This window comes from Syngnathus scovelli, chromosome 16 (genome assembly GCF_024217435.2).
Source record: "Syngnathus scovelli strain Florida chromosome 16, RoL_Ssco_1.2, whole genome shotgun sequence".
NCBI classification, from domain to species: Eukaryota; Metazoa; Chordata; class Actinopteri; order Syngnathiformes; family Syngnathidae; genus Syngnathus; species Syngnathus scovelli.
Window position 1 is genome coordinate 5188519 of NC_090862.1, and position 12333 is coordinate 5200851.

General features: G+C 45.4%; 1 protein-coding gene and 1 long non-coding RNA gene across 3 annotated transcripts; one reads left to right on the plus strand and one right to left on the minus strand.

The window, feature by feature from the left end:
- Nucleotides 1-4024: 4024 nt before the first annotated feature.
- rdh8a (retinol dehydrogenase 8a) lies at nucleotides 4025-8288 on the minus strand. Its single transcript, XM_049745605.2, has 6 exons — nucleotides 7976-8288; nucleotides 6216-6377; nucleotides 5405-5584; nucleotides 5242-5335; nucleotides 4720-4903; nucleotides 4025-4641 (listed from the first exon to the last, which is right to left on the minus strand). Exons 1-6 carry the CDS (start codon nucleotides 8079-8081, stop codon nucleotides 4414-4416), a joined length of 954 nt encoding a protein of 317 aa, XP_049601562.1. The 5' UTR covers nucleotides 8082-8288; the 3' UTR covers nucleotides 4025-4413.
- Nucleotides 8289-8370: 82 nt separating this feature from the next.
- LOC125983947 (uncharacterized) lies at nucleotides 8371-11929 on the plus strand. Of its 2 annotated transcripts, XR_007486820.2 has the most exons (4): nucleotides 8371-8485; nucleotides 9492-9604; nucleotides 9983-10095; nucleotides 10823-11929. It is a non-coding gene; the product is annotated as an uncharacterized lncRNA (long non-coding RNA). The 2 variants fall into 2 exon arrangements; XR_007486819.2 differs by lacking the exon at nucleotides 8371-8485 and having other exon boundaries at nucleotides 8509-9604.
- Nucleotides 11930-12333: the final 404 nt, after the last annotated feature.

The following is a 12333-nucleotide window of genomic DNA, read 5'->3' on the forward strand; positions in this document are numbered from 1 at the left end:
TCAAAGTCACATTCCAGGGGACGCTTTTCCCACTGTCGAGCAAACACATGGCTGTGTTCTCGCTTCTGGCTTACGTTCAGGGGAGTGGGTGATTGTGAGTGAGGTCCTGGACGCCCAGCTGACCTCTGGCACATGCCACAGCTAGGCTATTCTGCGCAGGTCAGGGGAAAAGGCAAGAGGGCCCAGTTGTGGGAGAAAAAGATCTTGCCATTAATATGGAATACAAACTCTTGGCTTTGATTCCACGGGAAATATTTCAACTGTACATGGGAAAAGCTTTTGCTGCGTTTGTCTTTTTGACGGATGGGCGGTAATGCTTCTGATTCTAATAGTACTTAATTGTAATCATACTTCTTATCCGCCTTTACCTTGAGATTACGACATATGTGGGCGATGCTACTTTTGTGTTCTCTTTATCAAACAATCCTGAGCTTCTTCAGGATGATGCGTAAAATATCCTCCCTATGTTGCGGCATTTCCTCTGAGGAGGAGTTTATTCGGCTTGTGGCCGAGGGGGGGAAGGCATTTACACCATGCTTAATGATCGGATGAGAAAGAGACAACAGATAAATAAATCAAAGCGGAAACCAACATGCTACATTCTGGCATGTGAAGGGCGGAAAAATAGAAGTAAAAATGAATGTAATCTAATTTGCTGTTGTTAAAGACAGACATGGGGGGGAGGGGGGGAGAGGGAGAGTGGCCAAAACGACAGAGGAGTGTTTGTGTTCTGATTAGACCCAGCCAAATGGAGGCGGCTCACCAATGGAGATAACCAACAAAGACGTCTCTTCACCGAGGACAAATCGACGAACATCTTTTCACGGTCAATAGATGGAGGCATTCTTTTGTTTTGATGAGGGGACGGGGTAAGGGAGGAGGAGGGGGCGAAAAATCAATGGACACGGCGCACAAAGATCCCCTTCATCCCGCTCGCCGTGCAGGCCCGGATCAAAATACGCACGCTGGCTGCACAGCGTGCACTCCAAACATTTTCATTGCTCTTCAGATTCAAGTGCGAGTTTCACAAATAAACATTGGGAGATTTTTCTGGGTACGGACGCATGCGGGAAAACAACACGGGAAAATCTGGGGGTTGAAAGAAAATGCTACAAAAAGTTTGAATGTGTATTTGAGAGGTGGGACCCCCAGACAGCACAGGTGTGAAGGGTATTTAAGGGGGCAAAAAAAAAATGCAGAGGAAAGGGTGCAACAGGTGTTTGAAAGCCTGGAGGTGGTGAAATGTACTGTCACAGCAGAACCTCCACTTTTGACTTGTTTTGATTCTAAAGAGAAAAAAAATCCATTCATGACTAAATAGTAAACTTGGATGACAGTCATGAAAATCTTGTGGGGACATGTGACTTGCAGGGACTTTTGATGCAAGAGGCCTGGTGTGGTTTTCGAGTGGATTGTTTGAATTCAGTTGAGCACTAAAATAAAATAAAAACTAAAATAAAGTAAGATACTATGATTTACATTTAATTAAAAAAATATATGCTCATAATTTTGTGCTAATTTAAAATGGCAGTTTTGCAAAATGTCAAGCTAGGAAGTGTGCTAACGTGTCATTTAATCACAGCACTGACCATGTGTTTGTTGTTTTCCTCTTTGTCCTTCTTTTTATCTTCCAACATGGTGCAATATTACACCGATATTACATCATTGTAGAGAATAAAAGCGCAGCATCGCATTACCCGCTATCAGATGACATTGTTTCCCAGCCTCGCACAATTACCCGTAATTCTCTTGTTGGGGAATGACAAGGCTGGTACACACACACAAAAACACACACACACTCACTAATCACAGCCGCAGGATCTGAGAGCCGACTCTCTTGGATTGTTTGTGTTGTGGTCTGAAGAGAAGGGGAGCGAGCTAATCACGTCACGCTCGCCACAATAGTATTTCTGTCGGACAAACAATACGCGTGACTCATCTCTTTTGAAAAATGCCCCCAAATGATTTTGCAAAAAAAAAAAAAAACGTCTGGACTCAGAACCGGAGAGAATCTCCCCCGCCCGACTTGTCGTTGTTGGGTGTGTGAGAGGTCATCGCACAGCGGAGGTAAAGATGGACAGAGAGGGCAGACAGACAGTGGCGAGATGGATGTTCTCTGTTTGTTTCTCCCCGTCGCCTCTGTTGCTTTAACGGACGCCGCAGGACAACTTGGCCTTCTCCTTGTTTTGACGCGGGAAAGATTTATAGCGGTCTCCTCATACTCCATATTTGGTCAATGCATAGCGCAGCCTCCTCGAAGCCCGTGATTTTGCTACAAACGGAAAAGGCTCTTAAAGGAGTGATGGAGGGTTTGCGATAAAAGCCGAGTCTGCTCCCGAGCCGAGCTGACCCGGGATCAGGCTCGAGCACTCCGTCTAGACAGGCGCTCCTTTTAAAGCCTCCGTCCCCGAGCCTCGCGAGCCTTTTCTTTGCCGAGTTATCCGAGTCTAGTTCTCACAATTTCCTGACCTCGTGTCTTTGTTGTGAGCCCGTCCCGTCCATCTCATCATAATCTCGAAAGAGGTGAGCCGGGCCTCGAGTCTGACAATGAGGATGCTGGCAAGTGGATTAAGCCGTAACACAAGAGAGCGAGCCAATCGCGTGCACATTAAATATTCCGCCGGCATGCCAAAGATAAATATGGAGGCTCGGCTCTTTATTATGCGTGGGCGCTGGTAAACAAGTTGGTATTCAAGTCTTGTGAGTTTAGCGCTTCTGTACGTGTGACAGGGCGACAATACGGAGGAGACCTCAACATGACATGCTGCCCTCATTATGTTGCAATTAGGCTCTTGATAGTGAAACAATGGTTTGATGAGCGAGCCGCTTCAATGAGACTTCTCTCCATCTCCTGTCTTCATTCAATTAGTAAACAGCTCTTCCATTCAGGCACACCAAATTCCCACTTTCCCAAATCCGACCCCCCCTCCCCTCCATCCCTGCCCTTCGCCTCCAGCGTCCCAACACTTGCATCCTCAGAACACTCGGGACAAACAAGACCGCCCCCGCCCCAACTTACTCCTACTCCCCCCTCCCTCACCCATTTGATTGTGATTGACAGTGCTTTTGTTCCATTGTGGGGAGCTGTCGCCTCTGATGAAGACACATACACAGAGGCGAGGAGCTCATTGTACGACGTACCGAAACAACAGGTCCGACACCGGTTGCGCGGTCCCCGTAACGTGACGGCGACCGTGTGTGCGAGCCTGTCACACTCTGGACACGGGGTGCTACCGGGGTGTCACCGGGAGGACAAAAAGCCTTAAGGCAGGTCCCGGTCTGGTGGGCTGAGGCGGCCAGCTGCCAAGGGGAGGCTCGGGGCTCGGCGGTGCGTCTGAGGGAGGCCGTCATTAGGGCGCACCCCTCCTCGGGGATGGGAACCAGGTCACATTCTCTCACACGGCACAAAGCGGGGTGCATGCCCGAGAGGGGCGAAGGGAGGGGCGGGGGCGATGGGTAGCGGCCCATGACCTCTTTATATCCATCAACAGATCACTAACTCGGCCCACGGTCGCGCACATAAAACGCATTCACGCACACAAACGCATGCTAATGGGCATTTGCATGCCGACAAATGCTAAAAAGTTTTTCTGCGTGAGGCCTCTTAGCTGAAAACGCAACTATGAGCTTTAGATGACCGCGTCTGTCACATTGCTTTTCTTGGGGCTAATTTAAGAAGATACTGATATGACAGGATCATGTTACCAAATTTCCAAACTTTTGTGAGAATTTTAATAACCTGCGTTAGTAAATCCAATTAATGTAAAAGGCTCATTAGCATAAAATGATTTGGATCTGCTCATAGGAATTTTTTTTTTTTTTCAAGACAAACTCCACTCAACTTTGTATTTTTATAATAGTTATTCATGACTTTGATTAAATGAGGAATTGAAAAGGGATCTGTCTACTTGCTGGCGAGTCTCTCAGGCTGTAAAATACTGCCATCTACGGCTCCAAAAGAAGCCTCACAGTAAAACAAACCGGCCAGTCTGGAGTGTCACGTGGACAAATATGCTTGTAAAAGGTAAATCAAATTTTTATTTATTAAAAAACAAAACAAAAAACGTTTTCAAGAATATATGATCTACCCTTAAGAAAACTTGCAACATGATTGAAATTCATCAGAATTATGATTACACAGCAGTTATGACCATGAGGTGTGGATTTATTATTTGTATGCTAGGCTATGCGTTAGCATTATTATGACCTCAAAAAAATGTTTAAACATCTCTCTGCGGTTGAGGTCACCGTTGTGCTTTGAGTCTGATGTATTTTGTGCGTATCTGAATTTTGATAAAATATATTTATGCATCTGCGCTTACTGTACACTGTTGAATCAAGGTGCCTTTTTTTTTTGGGTGTAATGACTGATTCCGGTACCCGAGTTTGATGTCGACGGCGGGGGGATTGTCCTCAGTTGGGAGAAAGCGTGCGTCGGCGCAGGCAGCTGCACGTCAGGCACTTGAGGATGCTCATGGTGATGTGCATGAGAGGTCCAAAATTAAAGAGCAGGTTGTAGAAGGTGTTGACAGACAGTCCGCCGGTCTCGTCGGCGTACTTGAGGGCCACGATGGGCGTGTACAGGCTGTTTGTCAGATTCCTGAAGCGAGGGCTGCTGGACTCGATCACCTTCTTAGTGCACTGGAGGGGACGACAAGTGATGTCGGGTCGGCCATTTTTTTTTTCCACCATCCCAAAAGGTACAAACGTCTTACTCACTTTGGCTATGTCCTCTGGCGTCTGACCCATGGCTTCGAAGATATCTATCGATGACGGCAGGTAAACGTCTTTAAAGTAACGAACCGTGTCGGCGTCCGCGCCTGGGTACTCCATCTTGGCCACATCCTCCATCATTTTGGTCTCAAACTCCGTGTGAACCGGACCCGGCTCGATCATTGACAACCTTATGAGAAAGTTGGAAGGGATTAGCGATTGACTACGTTTTCTTAAACCACCATTTCGTCAACCTCATTGCCTAGGATATTTTTAACATTTACAAAAAAACAAAAAAGAAACATTGCCATTGCAAGGTGAACTTATGCAAAAAATCCAATGCTGCCACCTGCTGGTCATAGTTATTATTATTTATTTTTTTTACTTTCCCATCTTATGATCAAACCAGAGTTGGACAACACCATTCCCATAAAATAAAAAACATAGTTGACGGCAATCGTTGGCATTACGTCGATTACGTCGACGGCATTCGACATCAACAACACTTAACGAGTTCACACACGTTACCTGACGTTGAACTTCATCAGCTGCACGGCCATGCTCTCGCAAAAGCCCTCCATGGCAAATTTGGAAGCGGTGTAAACATCGTTGAACACAACACCTGTTCCGAGACAAGCAAAAGCAAATCAATTGGTGCACCAGATTCCGCACAGGATCAACGGACGCCTACCCTGAAGACCCATGACGCTGCTCATGACCACAATATGTCCAGACCGCCTCTTCTTCATGTCTGGCATGACCTCTTTGATCATGCGGACGACTCCAAAGAAGTTGGTCTCGAACACTCGCTTCATCTCATCGATGCTGATGCTCTCCACTGGGCCAAGTAAGCCCACGCCTGCATTGTTTACTGTCAGAGATAAACAAACAGCGCTCAGCATCAGATAAACAATTACGCTTGGGAAGATCGGATCGATGTAGCTTTACTTCTGGTAGCTTCAATTGAGCCGACCACCAGAGGTCAGTGTAAAAGCAAACACACTAAAAAAAAACAAGTGACGCAATGGTTGGCGTTGACAAAGGTCTTGTAGTTCTTGAGTAATGAGGTGAAGGGGCTTTGGACTTTGCACAAGATGCAAGCAGGCTTCTAAAAAGAACCTTTCTTCACACTCGAGCCTTAGCACATGATCCGACTTTATTATTAAAGAGCTTGTTTGGCGCATCCAAGCAGAAAATACGTATTAGACCTGCTACACTGACCCCATTTCCTCATGCTGTCGCCACTACATTTAATAGGGCACATTGCGTCAATTGGGGTACTGATATATAAATAAAATAAATAATTTAATTGTATGAAAAGAATACTGAGTATAAAAGCCTGTCCAATAAGAAATTTCCCAAAGTTCCGGACAGGCCTTGCAGTCCTGCCTAGACTTCAATTTGGATTCAGAACGTCTCAACTCTTCTCTGAGCTCGTCAGTACGTCACTATTATATGATAAATTGGGACATTGTGAGGTCATGTCGGGCAGACTGACTCACTCAAGATATCAATATGACGCTCCTTCACGCTGTTGATGCACTGCTTGACCGATTGGTCGCTGCACACGTCCAGCGGCAACAACACCAAGGTCTTCCCGTACGCGTCTCCGGCCGCCTCCACCAGTTTGTTCTTCTTCTTCAGGTCACGCATGGTCGCGATGACTACAGGGGGTGGACAACAAGACAGACATTTTTATATTGTACAAAATGTTAGGGCTGCTAGTTAACAATAATGACCAACGGCACCGAGGTGGCACACGGGACTTTGAGCTCTTTGATCCGAGAGGCCACCGCTATGCGACTTCCTCGTTACGCACCATCAAGCACACGCAACACACTCAGAGAAGCCGCGGGGGTCAAAGTTCCCGCGACACGCACGCCTCACAGGACACAGAGCTGATTCGGTTTGAACTTTACACGCCGGGGCCACATTAGCCCACAACTGCGAGGCCTCGTACGTTTCGCTGAATCGGCCGAGTGACGCTATCAGGGGGAGGAAAACACTCTTGCGCAACGTAGGTCAGGGGAGGTAAACAAGAAGTTGGCCTCCAGTGATAAACATCCAAGCGTCATGTCAGTTGGCGGAGTATTTTTAGATGAAGGCAAACAGTGTTTGAGGTTTCTTAATTGAGAACCAGCCTGGCAAGTACTCGCCAACAGTTCCGATATCACGTGGCACCGTGAAGTAAATTAAGAACAATGTAGCAATTTGCGAGGCAGACGAAGAAATGTACGTTTGACTGCGAAAGCAACAAGAGGGCCATTGTTCTCTGGGGCTCCTGCAGGAATTACGCTCGGGCCGCTTGAACATTCTTGGACGAACCACACTGAGTTGCAAACACAACTGAATGAACTAAGCACCGCTTTCACGTAATATTCCATTTTCTTTCCCAAAAGGGTCTTAGGAAATAATCGGGTGACCTCCACTATTCATAGGGCGACTCCTCAACATGTTTTCACATAATTTGTGGTGCAAAAAAAAAATAATAGTAAGTATAGTGTTACTTTGGAGATATTCTGTGGTTGAACAAGACGGTTTTCGAAACACTTTATGGTCAATGCTAATGTGTGAATGCCGAGTTCGGAGGACGTATAACAAAATGGTTGACTTTTCCACAGATAATTAAATTCTGAGTGATAACATGGATGGAGAAGAGCTTGAGTGACTCCCAGGCACCATTCAACACTTCAAATGGGAGTGAGTCTTTGCTTGTACAGGTCTCAAACTTTGCCCGCCCCCCCTCACCTTAAAACTTTGGCTCTGTAGGCCTATTAGACACGGTACTAAAGCAGAGCGAGCGGTGCATATACCCACAAAGGCTAAGGTTGGGGAAAAAATACAGGGGGGTTTGTGGTGGAGAAGTCACGTGAAAGAGAAGTGACAAGCCTCCTTTTTACGATGGTGCCTGGAAAACCAAGTCTCCCCGGAGCACCCCCCCCCCCCCCCCTTCAGCCCCCCCCCCCTCCCCTCCGGCCCTGGAAAGAAGTGGGCTTTCACATGATAATGGCTCAAGCACAACACAAAACAGAGGGGTGACTGATTCCCGATCCTCCCTTTAAAAAAAAAAAAAAAAAAGGAAGGGAGGGGGGTTATAGATACCATATCCGCGCGTGGACGCGACACCGAGTGCGTAAAAAGTGCGTAAAAGGCGCCTAGATGGCACGTTTCAGCCCTGCAGGGGGGGACCACAAAAGTAAACATGGACCCGTTTTTCCGAAAGGCCACTAGTAGGTCTTCAAAACAGAACAAAAAAGTTTACCATGGTAACGCTTCTTCTCATCTCTGGCCAGCGTGACGGCGATTCTCAGGCCGATACCGGAGGAGCAGCCGGTGATCAGCACAACTTTCTGCCCGTTGTTCGCCATGATGAGTGCGGATAAGGGAGCCGTGCAGCTTCGAAGCGCTCCTCGGCTCCTCCGGATGCTTTAGCTCGCTCGGCCCCAACTAAATGCGGATCGCTGCGGCGGCCATGTGAGCGTCTAATGCGGTCACATGCCCCGGCAGTGGGATCACCGGCTGCAAAGTACGTGGCATCCCGCGCAAGCCCGTGCACGTTTAAGGCTTATTCAAATGAAGTTAGTGTAATTCCTCACCGAAAAAAAGAAGGGGGGAAAGTGATGCGTGTGCGTGCGCGTGACAGAGGGGGCAGTGCTTATGTGATTACGAAGCGGGATACAATGTGACACGATTATTATTATTTTTTTCACAGCATACTGTTGACACGTTGTTTTGTTTATAGCCGCTGTTTACAGGTTACGTCACAACTTTCGTAAGATTTAATTTTATTCATTCTTGGAACACATTGATCAATTCTTAAAAGGTGACACATAGCATTGACTAAGAAAAACAAAATGCGTCATTTCATTTTATATAATATTTTTTAACTAGAACTTGCTTACAATCTATTTCGAAATTGTACTTTAGTAAATTTACAATATGCAAGTAAAGTTGCAGTCACTTAATGCCTGAGGTTGTGCTGCCATCTTGTGGTCAGAAAGTATAGTACAGGCTCAGTGAACGCAGCCAAGAATTGACGAAGGCAGAAATTAAATCACAGTAATCCAAAACTGAGACAAAGGAACTGAAGACAAATCCCATCCAGGTTATCATCAGTAAATCATTTTTCAGGCTTTGTCAACTGTGAGTGACGTTGACAGGGGTCAAAGTGCATCTGATAAGACCTCGAGCAGACTTGTTATTTTTGTCTACCGTGTGAGGTCAAAGTGCAAGAGCTGCCTTTAATTTTTTTTCAGACAACTGCCTTTTGGGCATGAGTGGAACAGATTGTTCGATTGTGCAAATTTTAAACATTTGCAAAGCATTAAGGTTATTATTTGGTCACAGCAGGGAATTATGTAAAGAACTCTGGCCACAGTATGAAGGCCGGGAGATGTTGACATACTCTGGAGGTGAAAAGAAGCCTCCACTGTCAGGGAGCAGCTGCTCATTTCCTTCAAAACGCTGAAAGGAGATATTCTTGCAACCATGCGGGTCCAAGCGAGACTCACTTCAGGCTGGTGGCTAAGCTAACAAATCACTCCATGTAGCCCAAATATATCAAGATAAAAACCGGTTGAATTGATTTTCATTCATCACGTTTGTGATCAAGCTTCTATTATCGCTTGATCTGCAGATCAAGCTTCATTTCCTCTCGCTGTAGCAAATAAATAAAACACTGGCTGGGATTTCCTGAGGGCTTATTGTCTGCTCACTTGCGTGATCTTAACAATGAAGCTAGCTGGTAGATGATTCCTTGCATTCTTTTGCATGCTTAGAAAGTGGACAGGTGTGGATGGAGATAATGAGGCGCTGTGACCCACATTATGATCCCTGAAGCTGCCACTGTGGAATTTCAGAAAACAGCAATAAAGACCACGAGAGTGAGCAGGTGAGACAAAGACGAGGAGATAATGCAAGTCCATACTTGTAAACGTTGACCCCCTCCCTCTCCGTTCTCCACTTTAATCTTTTTTGTTTCTTTCCACCTTTCAGCACTGACACCTTAGAGCATTTTCTTTACCTAGACGCTCTGCTCCCTCAACTCCATCTATAACTTTTTATTTCTCCAGAGTTGCTTCTTATCTGATGATCCCCCGCACAGCCCACCCTCATCACAATTTTCTTTTATAGCTTTATTTCCAATTTCCTGTTAAAAGATTCGAGAATGCACGTGCAGAGATTTCCCTGTCCTCAAACTGACTTCTAGTGAGCTGGTCAGATTTTTATTTTTTTTTTAGTAACTAAAAAAAATACTTTTTTTTTTTAGGACGATTGACAGTGCGCCTGGGAATGACGACGACCCGAGCGGATCGGAGTGGAATGTTTGCTGCAGGTCATCAGTGGCGCTTTCTGCTCTTTTGTGCACAGTCTGCAGAGGAGGTGTGGAATGCAAACTTGATGAGAAGAGACGCGAGGAAAGAGATGGCGCAATGGATGGGCTGAGAGTGGAGGGAGGGAGGGAGTCGACTTAAAAACAGAAAAGAATTGGTTTGAGAAGCTGGGAAAAGGTTCTAGGGGATGTGGGGGGGGGGGGGGGGGCGCCAAAACTGTTGCAACAGCTGCAGCACAGCAAATTAAATAAAAAACAATAAAAAACAGCACAGCAAAGATCATCAAAAGGTGATGACCAGAGAGAAATAAACTCACAGATACAAGATTTGTTTCAAAAAAGGACCAAAACTGAACCTTTGGGAAAGCTCAGTCTGCAACGTTAGCTAGCTTAGCGCTCCCACCAAGTCTAATGGGCACAATTATCACCACACTGGCATTTCCTTTTTGCTGAACTAGTCAAACATTTCCACATTCAGAGTTTTTTTTTTCCGGTGCATTTGAATTGTAAAAGAAGCTAACGTTTGACTAATGAGCACAAGCGGGAATCATTAAAAAAAAAAAAAATCCAACCATATATAGCTGATACAGTTTTCTCGTTCCACTCCCAAGCTCATTCAACACATTCCTTGAAATCAGTGGGAAAAAAAAAAAAAACACCCTTGCCCTTGAAATTAGTCCATTCTGTCTTTTCTCCCTCTCTTGCCCCTTTCTTCACATAAATATTTTCTTTGGCTGTTTGCATTTTGTCATGTTCTGGCATGTTTTTCTTCCACAGACAGAGCTGATCCCGAGGAAGCTGAATGGAAAGGCCACTCCAAAAGATCTCCTCCTAATCCCCGACGCTCCTCAAGTCCACTCGAGGATGCTAAAAAGTCAGACCACGCCTCACAGATGCCCGAAATAAGGTCAAGCGGTCTGCTTTGCGTGACTTGGCGATTAAAACGATTAGCGACGTCGGCCATCTTTGACACTCATGTGAACCTGCGTCATGTTATGAGCACGGGTACAGTAAAATATGAAATTCATAAGGGGGGGGGGGAGTAACCCAAGAGTATATTTCACATTGTAAATTGATATTTCCCGAGATTTGTGTTTGCAAAAACAGGCTCAGTTGATCTCTGCTGATTAAATTTTTCCTGCATGTATGTAAAAAAAACAGCCTTACCTTAATCGCACAGGGCCTTGATGTACAAAAATCTGAAACAGCCTCCTAAAAAAAAAAAAAAAAATCACATTTAATAAAGGAGTGTCTATTTTTCCTCACGAAGATTAACTTGACATTTGGGTTTTGTGACATTTCCATTTTACAGCGGCTAACTTATTTTTACACTTGTCTGACAATGAAGAAGGTTCCCCATATTGACCTGCACCTCCTCAGCATTTCATCAAGAGCGGTGTGATTTATGAAACGTGACAGACTGCCGGCACGGGGAAGGATAAATAGCTCCGTTGCTAAACATTTGTTGCGGACCTGACAAATCAATTAGGCCTAAGTTGGACTCGTGTACACAGCGCAAGTATTTGTCACCCACGGTTCAGACTGTCCACGGGACTCTTGGTAACTATCTGCTAAAAGCTGCTCGGAATGTTCGCGGCTCCCATACGGACGGGCCTGTGAGAAGAGAGACGGACGGCGGTGGGAGCTTGGACAACGTCAATATGTCCACAGATATTATTTTATCATTTAGGCCAGGTATTGTCAACCGGTGGTTCGCGGCCCTCTAGCGGTCCGTGCCGGTATTACAGGTGGTTCGCAAAATTGGAAATGGAAAATTGTAACATTTTTGAAAATAAAATTGATTTCCTATTTAGACATGATTTGTTTTCCAGCTAATTTTGTAAATCGTTTACCCATTTACTTTTATTGCAAAATAAAATAATATTCCGCCAAAGCCGAGTTGCTTCTTGGTTATCATGATGGTTCCTTGGAAAAAAAAAACCTGATTTAGACGATTTGTTTGTGAGCTTCAAGACAGGACATGCTGACCTCAGATGAGTCATAGATTATTTTTGTTCATAATAAGAAGAAAATGTCTAATGAGCTCTCCCCTGAGGCTCCATTTTACACGGCTGACTCACAATGCGGTGTATTGTAGACTTTTTAAATTTTTTTTTTTTTTACGGCTGACATGCATGACATCAAATGACATCAGGCAACAAGCAGATTAGCAAAGGTGATCCACATGTCACCTCGGTGGATAATGATCGTGTCAACAAGTGAGAGCCAGCAAATTATGGCAGTAATAAAGGTGATTAACGGCAGGGACTTCCTCCGAGCTTAGCTCT

Bases quoted from the DNA above. Each gene is read 5' to 3' on its own strand.
- rdh8a (XM_049745605.2), bottom strand. From the start codon at position 8,081: ATGGCGAACAACGGGCAGAAAGTTGTGCTGATCACCGGCTGCTCCTCC. The intron at 5,585-6,215 runs GTGAGTCAGTCT...TATCTCTGACAG, and splicing joins GCGTCATATTGATATCTTGA to TAAACAATGCAGGCGTGGGC. The intron at 5,336-5,404 runs GTAGGCGTCCGT...GTCTCGGAACAG, and splicing joins CAGCGTCATGGGTCTTCAGG to GTGTTGTGTTCAACGATGTT.